The sequence below is a fragment of the Cololabis saira genome, chromosome 7, assembly GCF_033807715.1.
Source record: "Cololabis saira isolate AMF1-May2022 chromosome 7, fColSai1.1, whole genome shotgun sequence".
Classification (NCBI taxonomy): Eukaryota; Metazoa; Chordata; class Actinopteri; order Beloniformes; family Belonidae; genus Cololabis; species Cololabis saira.
In genome coordinates, this window is record NC_084593.1 from 17,271,541 (window position 1) to 17,284,521 (window position 12,981).

A 12,981-nucleotide genomic window follows, 5' to 3' on the forward strand; every position below is an offset into this window, starting at 1 on the left:
TGTTTTTAACTTGGAGAATTACTCTAGTTAGAGCAAATAAAATGTATGTGCAGAGTCACAGATAGGACTGTAGAGGAAAATATGAACAAATAGATTTTTATGCATGATAATAATTCATAATAATCATACTTAAAGGGGAACTATTATAGCATCTAATACCTATTTTAAACAGGCCTTGAATGTCTTAAAAACAAGCTTTTGATTGTTTTTGCTAAATAAATTAGAAATTCAGCCTCTGAGCCATGTCTTTATCTTCCCATTCTCTAACCTCATTATCTATGCAGGATTCTGAGTGGGCGGGGCTATGATAATGAGGCTCTGTGCTGATTGGCTGCCTGAATGACGCGATACACCGCTACCAAGAAATGGCGGAAGCTCCGGCTGGAGTTACTGTATCCTAACTGCATGCGACGCGAGCGAGCGTCAGCGACAGCCACAAAATCAATTCCATTAGTTTATTTTCTATTGGACTGTCCCAACTGGCTGCAGCGACGTGCCGTGCCGTTTTGAGCTGAACATTTGTCGGACGCCCTGCTTCTATCTTCTTCCTGGCGCTCGCATTGAAAGCCGGTTGAAAACACTGTAGGAAACAGTCATGGATGAGGAACGGCTGACCCAGTTAGTTGAAATGAGAAGTTATCTCTATGATTCCTCCTCATTTCACTACAAAAACCTCAATAAAGTGGCAGCTCCTGGAGGGAGATGGACAGAGAGCGTCCGATGTCACGCAGTGCGACGCGACAGTTGGACACTCGCATGCAGTTAGGACACGGTGTTATAGTTGTGGGCGTGGTTTGCATTTTGGTTCTGTAACGACGGGAGCAGAATCTAAACGGCTCGTAGAAGCCACATCAGACTGGATGGCTCATCCGGGCGGCTGTACAGACACTGCAGAATTTGGTTGCTTTCCTCCTTCTCTGAGTTGGCAGGCTGAGGGGAGACCACTTTATATATGTTAAAGCAAGAGAAAACCTGTTTTTCATAATAGGTCCCCTTTAAATAGCACAGTGGTATGTGAAAGGTGTTACTGCACCTCAAGCTGTTTTTGCACTTTTGCTGAAATGAGCCCCATGCAATTGGCTGTTTCCCCCCTCCAGTGTGACATAGATATTGTTTTGAGCACTTTAAAACAGCAAAGGCTGCAGACCAATATTTTGCAGTTAGGAATTTTCAGCTCTGATTTGAGTTAAATGGCTGCAAACCAAATCCCGAGGCACGTTAACCTCCACGCAGCGCGCCCCGACGATTCATTTATCAGCACCGCTGTGAGACAATTTATGGCTTAATATTTAGGGAAGATGCCTCAATTCGGTAAAAGCCCAAAAGGCAGGCTGAAAGGCCAATATGACCCTGTTAAAAAATAAGCAAGAAAAATCCTCAGTGAAATGAAGATAACGGCATAATCATTTCTTAGTGCCGCCGCCTGCAACGCTGGGTCAAATTACTGCAGTCGTTCAAAACAATCAGATATGAGCTGAATTCTGGAATTGGCAACAAAAAAGGTCTGTGACTGCGTTTACATGCAGTCAATAACGGCGTTTCTAACCGGAATATTACCAATAACCCGGTTTTGCACGGCCATGTAAACACCAATAACCCCTTTGAATAACTGGAATTTGCTCATTCCGGTTTTTAAAAACCTGAATATGACCCCTGGGTTCCTCCTTTTCTAACCTGAATATTTGGTCATGTATAGCCTAACGGGATATCCCCATCAAAAGGAGCAGGAATTTGTTTTCTGCGCATGTTCTTTTTTTGCAAGGAAGTCCAGGAAGTTCTTATAAACATGACGAAACGCAAGACCAGGAGGAGACTAATCACTAGATAAATGTAATGAAAGATATGAACATTTCTGCATTTGTAGACGGTAGAAAGTACCGGGATAGCGAGATTTACAAAAAGGTGAGCCAAAAGTTGCGCAAAGCAGGATTTGTACAAACACCAGACCAGATCAAGCTCCGCTGGAAGACGCTGAAAAAGGCGAACTACAGGGACAAGAAACAAAACGGTTCCAGCGGGTCCGATTATCCGCCGTGCTGCTGTTATTGTTGTTGTTTTGGATTTGGATACAAGAAGAAGAAGCAGAAATGACGGGAATTGCGTCATGACATTCTCCGTGCGTCGCTGGTTTGATCCAGATATCCCAAATGATTAATCACCATGTATACAGGGAGAACCCTGTTTGCTCACACATGGAAACTGGAATATTGACCTTAACCCCAATGTTGACTGCATGTAAACGTAGTCTGTAATGCGCTGCCTCGGCTGCGTCACCTGAGTCTCGGGGATGATGGGACTGTCCTCCGGGGACGTCTTGTACAGGGTGGAGAGCGGCGTGGCCACGATGAGGGGGTTGGGCCGGAGCAGGCCGGTCAGGTAGCAGCCGGGGATGTCGTTCTCCTCGCGCTTCATCACCACCGTGTCCATCACGTGGAAAACGTTCCAGGGCAGCCACACGGTGCGGTGCAGCGTGGGGAACGGGGAGCGCTCGTAACTCAGGGTCAACGAGGCGCCGCCGTTCACCAGGAGGTCAAACCTTAATGCGGAAGAAAATACATTTAACGTGCCATTAACTCCCATTCCCATCGTCTATACAATTCAAGTTTAAGAGCTATTTAGAGAACATGCCAATACAATCTGAGCCCTGTTTTTATTGTTTTGGCAACGATTTATGTACTAAACCAAAGTCATTCAAAAATGTCAGTTCTCTCACTGCGCCACACATAGCTAATAAGGTAAATACGCTTAAAATATTAGCAATAATCATTTTTTTTCCCCGTAATAATTCCTAAAAAGCAGGTTAAAGGAGGGACAACAGGATTTTTTGGCACATCAGCAGAATCAGAGCTTCCTGAGGGACAGTTTAGATGGTTTACTTCAAGCCTTCAGCTCTGATTTAGCCGTGCTTGTAGGATGTTGCAATGACACCCAACACGCAGAGGTGCAACGTAAAGGGGCCGGCAAACTATCATTGCCACTGTTATAAATGGTTAAGCCAGAAAAAGTTGCAATGCAGATTTTCTACAAGTTACAATAAAGCAGCAGAGATGGAGGAAGGGATGGCGCTCTTTTCCAGCATCCATGCAGGGGCTGTTGCCATCATTGCCACGTCAGCTTTCTTCCAGCTGAGTAAATGGAGTTGTTTTCGTGCTCTGAATCTGTGATTTCTGTCACTCTGGGAGACCTAGTCTACTTGTGTGTGATGTGTGTCTCTGTTCACGCTGCCTGATCCAATCTGATTGATCATTTTGCATGTAATCAGATATCTTTTGTTGTTGCTGATGTTCTGTAATCTACATAGTTGTTGTAGCTTACACACATGTAACATCTGTAACCAAACCAAAACTGTAGTTTATGGTGAACTAGCTTTGCTACCGTCACAAGTGGCCACGTGCAGCTGCGGTGTAAATGTTCAACAAATTACAGGAAAGCTCCATTGTTCATCGGCCATCGTCTTGCGAAGCAGAAAAGGCTTATCAGATTCCAGCTTGGGTTTCCAGTCCATTCAGACCGATATGGATTCGTGCAAATCCGATGCCAAACATCCTCTGAATGTGGTCTGATTTCGGTTTGGAAATATCACATTTTAAATGGCTTTTGGCTGTTAAGACAAAAAAATAAATAAACACAACATCTGGATACGGTTTGGATATGATAACAGGATTCGGGAAAACCTGAGGAATGTGATCGTTCAAATCCGGCTGGAATCTCATTTGAAACCACTTCTGTATCTGCTTTGATTCAGACTTTGAAAAAACTGCATTTTTGTTGTTGTTTGTTTTTTGTACCTTTTTAGACCATTAACAAATCTCTTTAGATAATAATGTGGATGTGTTAAAAATCTGATTTGTGCAGGATGTCCGAACATACTGTACCATTAACCCGTTGATGTTGCTGCAGAAATCGCCATCACTGTCTGCTTGTACGAGCGGTGGCAGAAATATTCAGTGTAGAAAGGACTTTCTATTTAAGTTGAAGCATAAAGGGTTTTTTTTATCTTTATTTTCTCCTATTTTCCATTTGTGTCGAGATCGTTTGAGCATTTATTGAATTTAAACCATGTGAACCATTTACACAGAAAATTGCGTATCTGAATTACAAAGAACAACTCAGACGTTTTCTGAACATGTGACCCTGACGACACGCTTCCTTTTCTAAGACATATGAAGCTACAATGTTGATCCAAACAACTGCAAACAAGTTGTTAATGAGATACTGACAATTTCAATAGCCAAAGAGTCGAAGGATAACAATGTAGTGAAATATTTTTCATATATAATGACAGAAAAAATTGTTACCCTTTTATTTTTATTAAAATCTATTCTACTTTTCTTTTCTTTAACATTGTATTGTTTTGAATGTTTTTTTGTCCTCTTTTATCAATTATGTAAAAACTAAATGTGTTATGTAAAAAGAAGCATTAAGCGGAAATACAAAGTTTCTTTAAAAAGTTACAGAATTTATGTAAATGCACTTTACTGAGTTAATGTTATTTTCCTCCGCTGATTTTATTACCATTGATAACGACAGCCGAACCTCAGACTGGTGTAATCTGGGAAGTATATTCATTTCAAGACCGACAAAGCAGAGAAAATGTTTCTTTTTCAAGTGAGTTTCTTCCTCAGCCTCCGTATATCATTATCATTCCCTGAATCTAATTTATGGCTTTTGTTCAACCAGGCATGGTGCTGGCAGACACTTTATGGCTGAATCTGGTTGGGAGTCCTGCGTCCTGGGAGTTTCCTCTGGTGAACAGGTTTTAATTAGTACGACATTACTCAGGGAAACGTTATTGGTTTGGAAATGAAGGGCCTTTGAAGTGCTGCACTATATATATATTCCATATAAGTTCATATATTTACATTATGTTAATGTACACCTGGAAGGGCATTATTCCGCTTTAAGCGCAGTCACTTACCAAAAAACATAAATATTAAATCAGTTATTCATGCTTTAATGTGTTTTCAGTTAAATCATTAGTTTTATAACAAGCCACAGCTGAGCGGCTGAGCGACTATTTAATCTCTCGTCTGCAGCCGTTGCAACCTGGTAAGTTACTAAGTTTTTTAACAAGCCATAACTCAGTTTCCTTGGCAACACCTGAGGGTCTGACTAATACCTGGAACAATCACTACCGCCCCATAAGGTCCTTATGCAACAGACACAGTGTTGACTTCTCCAGTAACTAGGACGGACCTGAGATACGACTTAGCAACGGGAGATATTCTAGTCCACTCAGCTCCGCTCGACTATTTTCTTTTCTCTTCTCTTCTGCATCCCAGTCATCAAAATTGTTAAATTCACCAAATAAATTAAAAGAAATTACAAAATCACTCATGTGGCCGTCTTGCGGTAGCCGGCTCTTCTTCTCTGAATCTCCGTTGCCGTGGTTACCACCTGGCAGTTGATCCAGCGCAACGATATTAAAGTTATCAGGCAATTTGACCAAACTTGTTTTCTAGGTGTAGGTTACAGAGGTGTCAAGTAACAAAGTACAAATACTTCGTTACCTTACTTAAGTACAAATTTTGGTTATCTATACTGCACTGGAGTAATTATTTTTCAGACGACTTTTTACTTTTACTCCTTACATTTTCACGCAATTATCTGTACTTTTTACTCCTTACATTTTTAAAACAGCCTCGTTACTCTATTTCATTTAGGCCTTTAAACAAAAAACTATCCAGTTAAATTGTTCCATCCGGATAGAGTGAATTTGGTTGTGGTTGTTTCAGATGTTCTTGTCCAGTTTTGTTCTTACATCCGTTCCCTCAGATTCCTGCAACTAAACTTGGATGTACATTCCAATAAAGGTTAGGATAAATGATAACATGCCTCTGAAGTTTGACTTTTTGCACCATTACAATACTTATAGGCAACTAGTCATCATATCTCCTGCTCTCTGAAACACATGTTAATGCTCAATAGTACACATATATGGTTCTTTAATATATTTGCATTATACTAAGATGCATTCATTTTCAATGGCTTTTGTCCTTAATGGCTTTTTTCCCCCCTAATTACTTTTACTTTTATACTTTAAGTAGTTTTGAAACCAGTACTTTTATACTTTTACTTGAGTAAAAAACTTGAGTTGATACTTCAACTTCTACAGGAGTATTTTTAAACTCTAGTATCTATACTTCTACCTGAGTAATGAATGTGAATACTTTTGACACCTCTGGTAGGTTATCACTTATAACCTACACCTGCCAGCCAATCAGACTCGAGTATTAACACAGACCGTGGTATAAATATAAATATACATATATATATATATATTATATTCGGTGAGTTCTGCTACCAGGGGGTTTGGCATCTGCGTGGTGACATTGCATGCCTTCTCATACAAAAAGACGTACTCACAGATTCTCGTGCACACACACAAAACGACGCACAAACACACACACACTCACACACACACACACACACACGCGCGCGCGCACACGTCTGCGCCAACAGCCAAGCTGTGCAGCTGACCTAAAACAGCTTCCTTCTCAAGCTCTCTCCACTCTTGGGCAGTGGGGAGCTCACAGCTGCAAGAGGCCAGGCTTTGATGCTGCCCCCCCCACGCCGCCCCACCCCTCCCTTTTAACACACTGAGCGGATCTGTTGGCTAACCAAGTGTGATTATCCCCTACCATTTATCACGCTCCTTGTCAGAAGAGTTACAGGGCGGAATATCTGAAGAAATCAGCTAATCCTCGCCTATATGGGGATCCAAGGATTGTGATTCATAACAACAGCTGTACAATTCTCTGCCACTCAGAAAAAAAAAAAAAAAACCTTTTACTGCAGAATGACAACACATAACCTTGTCATTTTTTTTCGTTTGAACTTGAACAAAAGCCTGGCCAGTAAGATCTGAAGGCCACCGGCAAAATAAAACTCCAACCGGAGATGAAGGACTCCTGTAACATATGTGACACATGTTTGTACATCCACCATTAAGGACGTATATTTGCGATAGCAGGAGGAGGTCAGATCGTAATCCTGCATTTTACTACTCTGCAGGCAGATTGATTCGCTCTTCGGTGATTCAATGCATTTTAAACAGCTTTGTTCAAAATGGCCTCTGCCACGGTGATATTTGCATGAGGAATTGTTCTCGGGCGCAAATGTGCCGCTGATTCGATTTGTTCTGAGCTCTGTTTGGACAACCGTCGGGACCATTCTCACCCTGTTGGATGGCTTTTTCCTCCATTTTTCCCCCTCCCCACACTGGTCAGGGGATAGAAGTACTTGCCACAAAGAGTTTGCTATAAAGCCATAGGTGCAGCCCCGGGACAGAGCTTCTAATGATATCTTAGCAAACCACCGTGCATGTATTGATGTGTGTGTGCAGAGGGGGGGCCCTTACATGCCGTCTTGCCGCGTGATGGTGTAGCCGTACTGTGGGTAGTGCAGGAATGACACGTTGACTCCGATCAGCGGCGTCCCGTCTCCTGTTAGGACCTGACCCCGGATGACTGATACCAGGCTGTGAAGGCAAGCAAACAGAAAGAGCCGGGTAAACAGAGCCAGCGGGCGTCGACATGTGACCACAGCATCAGCGCCGCTAACAAATGTCATTCCTCTGCCAGAGGCATGAGCAGAGAGCCGTGATTTACTGACCATTACGAACACACGCACGTCACCGGTTGTTACACAAGAAAATGTCACCTCACAAAGCAGCTTTCTGTCTCTTTACTGCCTTTAAGAAATAAACCGTAATTCAAAAAGATGAGGCGGCTCGGTTCACATTTTGCGGCATTTACACGACAGATGAAGTGATTCATATCTCCTCACATGGAATCAATTCTTTAAGGATCAATTAGATAAGATGCAACATTCCATGTAGCTTATTTTAGCTTATTTCCTGGAAAAAAATGGTGAGAACAAAAGTAATTTTGAAAGTTGTAACCAAAAACTTCAGTTTCTTTTTTTGTCACCTCTAACAAAACCATGTACCCAGAACGCATGAACACACACTTAAAAGGGATAAAAGGGTTATGATGTCACATTGTGAACCCGTTGCTAACGAGCAACCTCAGTTAGGGCGCAGATGATGCGGAGATAATCTAAGCCATTTTTAATTGCACAAAGTGTGATACAAAATACACATGCAGCACACAAAACAAACGGGAAGAGGCTCAGTTTTAAGGCGACAAACACCATTTCTATCTAAACAAAAGAAAAGTAAACACATCCTAAAAAAGATGAAAATCTGCTTTAGAGTGACTACATGCTACAAGCGCTGGGCCCATTATCGTGTGAAAGATAAGACCCAGAGATTGCAACGGTATAAATAAAACTGAATAAGGAAGAATTGCGAAAACAGCAAAAAAAAAAAAAAAATGGTGGTAGAAAAAAAACTCATTGAGGAAGAATTGGAAAAATTCAGTAATAACAACCCAACTCTGAATGTGGTCTTACCTTTGATGTTTAACCAACATTAATCATTCTAGAGCAAAACTCCACTCAGCATGGTCCCAATCCTCAGTCGCTGTTGTTCCCTAATTTGTTGTCACTGAGGAAAAAACATCTCCCCCACATTAGCTCTCTCCTCTTTTTATTTATTTTGTTTGGCTGACTCGTACACAGACTTTGTTTTTCATCTCATACTTATTTTTGGTGTGTTCCTTGCCATCTCTAGCAACGGCAGCTTCGCCTCCACCTGTTTGCCTAAAACATTCCTCTCGTGCAGAGAAAAGGCACATAATTACCACAAAAAATAAGGGAACAGAATGGTTGAAGGGCAAAAAGCAACAATTCATTCCCCTTGGTGACCCAGATTCCACAAATGACAGATGTTTTTATTAAATTCAACTTAAAACACTTCTTTTATCCTTTATCATCACAATGTTAATCAATTTTAACCATTAAAATGAAAATCTTCTTGGAATTGTTACCTCATTAAGGCAATTAAAATAGTACGGCCATGAAATAAGGCAAACATTTAAAGAGAAAATGTACTTCTCAGAAGATTATATATTATATATATATATATCATATGGTCTTGAGAGTAAAACATCAAGTTAATTAAACTTTCACGATGTCAATCTGAATATGATCAGTGAATGGTTACTTTGATTTCCACTGAATAACAAATTATAAAACATGTACATCATTTTTTTTACACATGGAAAATATAATTATTTTTTTAAATTATAGTGGTCTACAGAAATAGCATTACTTTTACCCTCTATGTATTTCCAGCTACTTTTTCTTTGATGCTGAGAGAGATGGAGCAGATTCGTGAGCAATTTACTGAGGAAGTTCGAAAGTACATGCAATCATACGATACGTCATCCCTGCAAGACTAAGACGGCCAGATGGCTGTCAATTTTGGGAGGGAGACCATGGCGAATGTTGGCCTGGAGGTCAACCAGCTGCTGTAAGTGTGTTTACAGAGCAACACGGACAGCAGTGCAGAAGCATGGATGCCAGGGGCGGCGTGGGCGCCGTGCATGACCTGCGTGCATGGCTGCCATGCAGAAGCATAAATCAGGCTTAAAACTGACTGCTTAAAGTTTGGCTGAAAAGGGAATAGTTACTGTATCCCTGTTTTGACCAAAGCTCGTTCTAGAAATTTCATTATGATCTCACAAAACTGCAAAGTTCACAATGTCTCGTTCAAGACCCCCCCCCCCCCCCGGTAGGCCCAGCCTGCTCCGCTCAGTCCGCTAATCGATTGAATACATACTGGTTTGCTTTAGGTCTGGGAAGGCCTTCTGCAGGCCTGTTTCAGGACGCTGCCTTTCAATAAGTTAAACAAAGGCAGTGTGAACTTCCTGTCTTTTCTTTTTAGCAGTTTTTCATCCATCCATCCATCCATTTTCTTCCGCTAATCCGTAACCGGGTCGCAGGGGGAAGCAGTCTCAACAGAGATGCCCAGACTTCCTTCACTCCAGACACTGCCAGAGCCCGAGGCGTTCCCAGGCCAGCCGAGAGACATAGTCTCTCCAGCGTGTCCTGGGTCTTCCCCGGGGTCTCCTCCCGGTGGGACATGCCTGGAACACCTCCCTAGGGAGGCGTCCAGGAGGATCCGATACAGATGTCCAAGCCACCTCAGCTGACTCCTCTCAATGTGAAGGAGCAGCGGCTCGACTCCGAGCTCCTCCCGGGTGACAGAACTCCTCACCCTATCTCTAAGGGAGCGTCCAGCCACCCTGCGGAGGAAACTCATCTCGGCCGCTTGTATCCGCCATCTTAACCTTTCGGTCACTACCCAAAGTTCATGACCATAGGTGAGGGTAGGTGCGTAGACTGACCGGTAAATCGAGAGCTTCGTCTTTCGACTCAGCTCCTTCTTCCCCACGACGGTCCAGTACATCGACCCCATAACTGCGGACGCTGCACCGATCCGTCTGTCAATCTCACGCTCCATCTTTACCTCACTGGTGAAAAACAAGATACTTGAACTCCTCCACCTGAGGCAGGACTTCTCCACCTACCCGGAGAAGGCATGCCACCTTTTCCCGGTGGAGAACCATGGCCTCGGTTTTGGAGGTGCTGATTCTCATCCCTGCCGCGTCGCACTTGGCCTCAAACCGCCCCAGCACATGCTGAAGGTCCCGGTCCGATGAAGCCAACAGGACAACGTCACCCGCAAAAAGTAGAGATGAATTCCTGAGGTTCCCAAACCAGATCCCCTCCGGCTCCTGGCTACGCCTAGAAATCCCGTCCATAAAAATTATGAACAGGACCGGGGACAAAGGGCAGCCCTGCCGGAGTCCAACATGCACCGGGAACAAGTCTGATCTACTGCCGGCAATGCAAACCAAACTCCTGCTCCGATCATATAGAGACCGGACAGACCTAATAGACCTGGACCCCATACTCGCATACTAGCAGTTTTTCAATGCACACAAATCTACACACCTGAAAGATAATGAAAAGATCCAAAGAGCAGGCCTCTTTACAGGTTAAACAGACAGCAGAGACTCTTATCTACCTAGTAATATTCACTGCTAAATATGACAAGTGTTGGGCAATGTAATATTGTTGAATGAGATGCACAATTCATACAATAGAAAGACATGAGCGAACTATTCAAAGTATTGTTATTGCCCTGACCATGCTGAGTTATGAATTTTCCCTGAACTGTGTTTGAAGGGTCTCCAATTATTCTGGTAGGTATTTTTGCTGCCAAAAAAAGCTTCTTTTGTTAGCAGCATCCTGAGCTCTATCTCTCACAGGCTTGATAAATATCCATGGTCGTACTCGTGAAAGATAATATGCCAACAAGAATAGTGCTAGACCGGGCTCTTCAGCTTTGTAACATATATTCTTTGAATGTTAGGAGCTGAAAGGATCAGTAGATGATGTGTCAAGAGGCACTTTGTGGCAATTCCGAACAACGAAATGCCACGCTTGAGGAAACTTGTGACAAAAGATAAAATGAGGAGGGTTTGGAAAGGGATTGCAAAAAGAGGTTTACTAAAAGGTGAAGCCATAAAAAGTGTAGAAGTGAAGGGAAACCACCATCAACATCCAAAGAAAAGAGACAAACTATATATATTTAGTTGTGAAAGGTCAAAATTTGAAGGCTTCTGGCAGAAGAAGAAAAAAACTCCCGCCCCCCGCCCTTTTGGAAAAGTAGTAAAGATTTTTGAACACATATCCTCCTTTAATACCAGAACTTTTACAAACATTCATGCCCAGCGGCTGCCTTGTATAAATCACCCCCTACTGCTGGCCAAACAGTAATGCCGCTTGAGCAGATAGGGGGGTTAAATGCTTCACTTCAGGAAACCTCTGTGGTAGTTAGTCTAGCATATGGGAGAGCATTACTCATTCACTATCCCACTCAGATTTTTCCTGCTGGCAAATGGATTTGCCTCTGGTCAAAAGGCTCTCCACCTACAAGCTTCTCCTCCCCTGCTTTCACCTGACAAAGCTCTTATTTTCTTCGGCGTTTTTTCGCTTTGCACGGTAAATCGCAAAACGGAGAAGCTTCATACATGATTTAAGCCCCTGATATCCTCGATCATCGCTCAACGTTACTGCAGGGCCTTCAGGTAGACACAGTCTAACACAGCTTCTAATTGCTAAAGTCATACGTGTGGAGGTGATTTGTGACGTCAAGTCTTTGTTTGAAAGTGAAAGGGGGAACACGGTGCCATATTTTACCATCAACATTTATTAACTCCACCAATTGTCAACCTCGGAGTGGAATTTTACTTCCACACTTATCACTGGTGGGGCAAAGCATGTCCCACTTTGCCACTTTATCTCTGGGTCATTACATATATGCGACGGGGATGATCAACAGCTTGTGCCTCTCCCTTATTTCCCTGCCGCTCTGCGCCTGGCACAACCATCCTGCATCGCTTATTTACTGGCTCCAACAACAAGGCCACTTAGGAGCTCCAGCAAAGGCTCACTCTTTCTTCCCCCCGTGTCTCCATTAATCTTTGGAGAGAGACAGGCAGACGGTAGGAGGACTGAACTCAACCCCAGACAAACGCGCAGCAACAAAAACCTGCTGAAACCCCAGGAATGAATCACACAACGCATGCATTTTTATCTTTTCACTGCGCCGCACTGGCTGGAGAAAAACACCATCTGAAAACCCAGTGGGAGACTCGCGCGGGGATATGTTAGACGGCTGGGGAACTATCGTAGGGGGAGAGGGCTGGGAGTGGGGTGGCACTACACCAGAACATGTTTTTTTCCCCTCTCCCTCTCTCTCTCCCTGTGCGTTGCAAGGGGCCAGCCGACTGCTGAGTTCTGAAACCTGCTCGCTTTCCCTCGGCTTACACGGTGGCTTCTTGTAAAAATTCAAGGGAAGGAATGACCTCAATGTATTTACAATTTCTCTGCACATCAGACAGCTACGGTGTAAAAGCCACCACTGCTGTCGGAGGCCTTCTTCCTTTTTTTTTTTGGCACTGTTGCAGTGATTCAAAGACTTCTTTATAAGGCAGGGGTCTTCAACTGGGGGTCCGCGACCCCTAGGGGGGCCGCAGAGGTACTGCAGGGGGTCCTCCAACTTAA

General features: G+C 43.2%; 1 protein-coding gene across 8 annotated transcripts in view; it reads right to left on the minus strand.

Annotated features, from left to right (window-relative positions):
* Positions 1-12,981, minus strand: part of si:dkey-237h12.3 (teneurin-3) — a 236,668-nt gene that overhangs the window by 56,633 nt on the left and 167,054 nt on the right. For all 8 annotated transcript variants that reach the window (XM_061724890.1, XM_061724889.1, XM_061724888.1 and 5 more), the window contains 2 exons: positions 7,361-7,480; positions 2,275-2,536 (listed from right to left, as the gene is read on the minus strand). In XM_061724890.1, the coding sequence (XP_061580874.1) occupies positions 2,275-2,536; positions 7,361-7,480 (382 nt within the window). The remainder of the gene's footprint in view (positions 1-2,274; positions 2,537-7,360; positions 7,481-12,981) is intronic.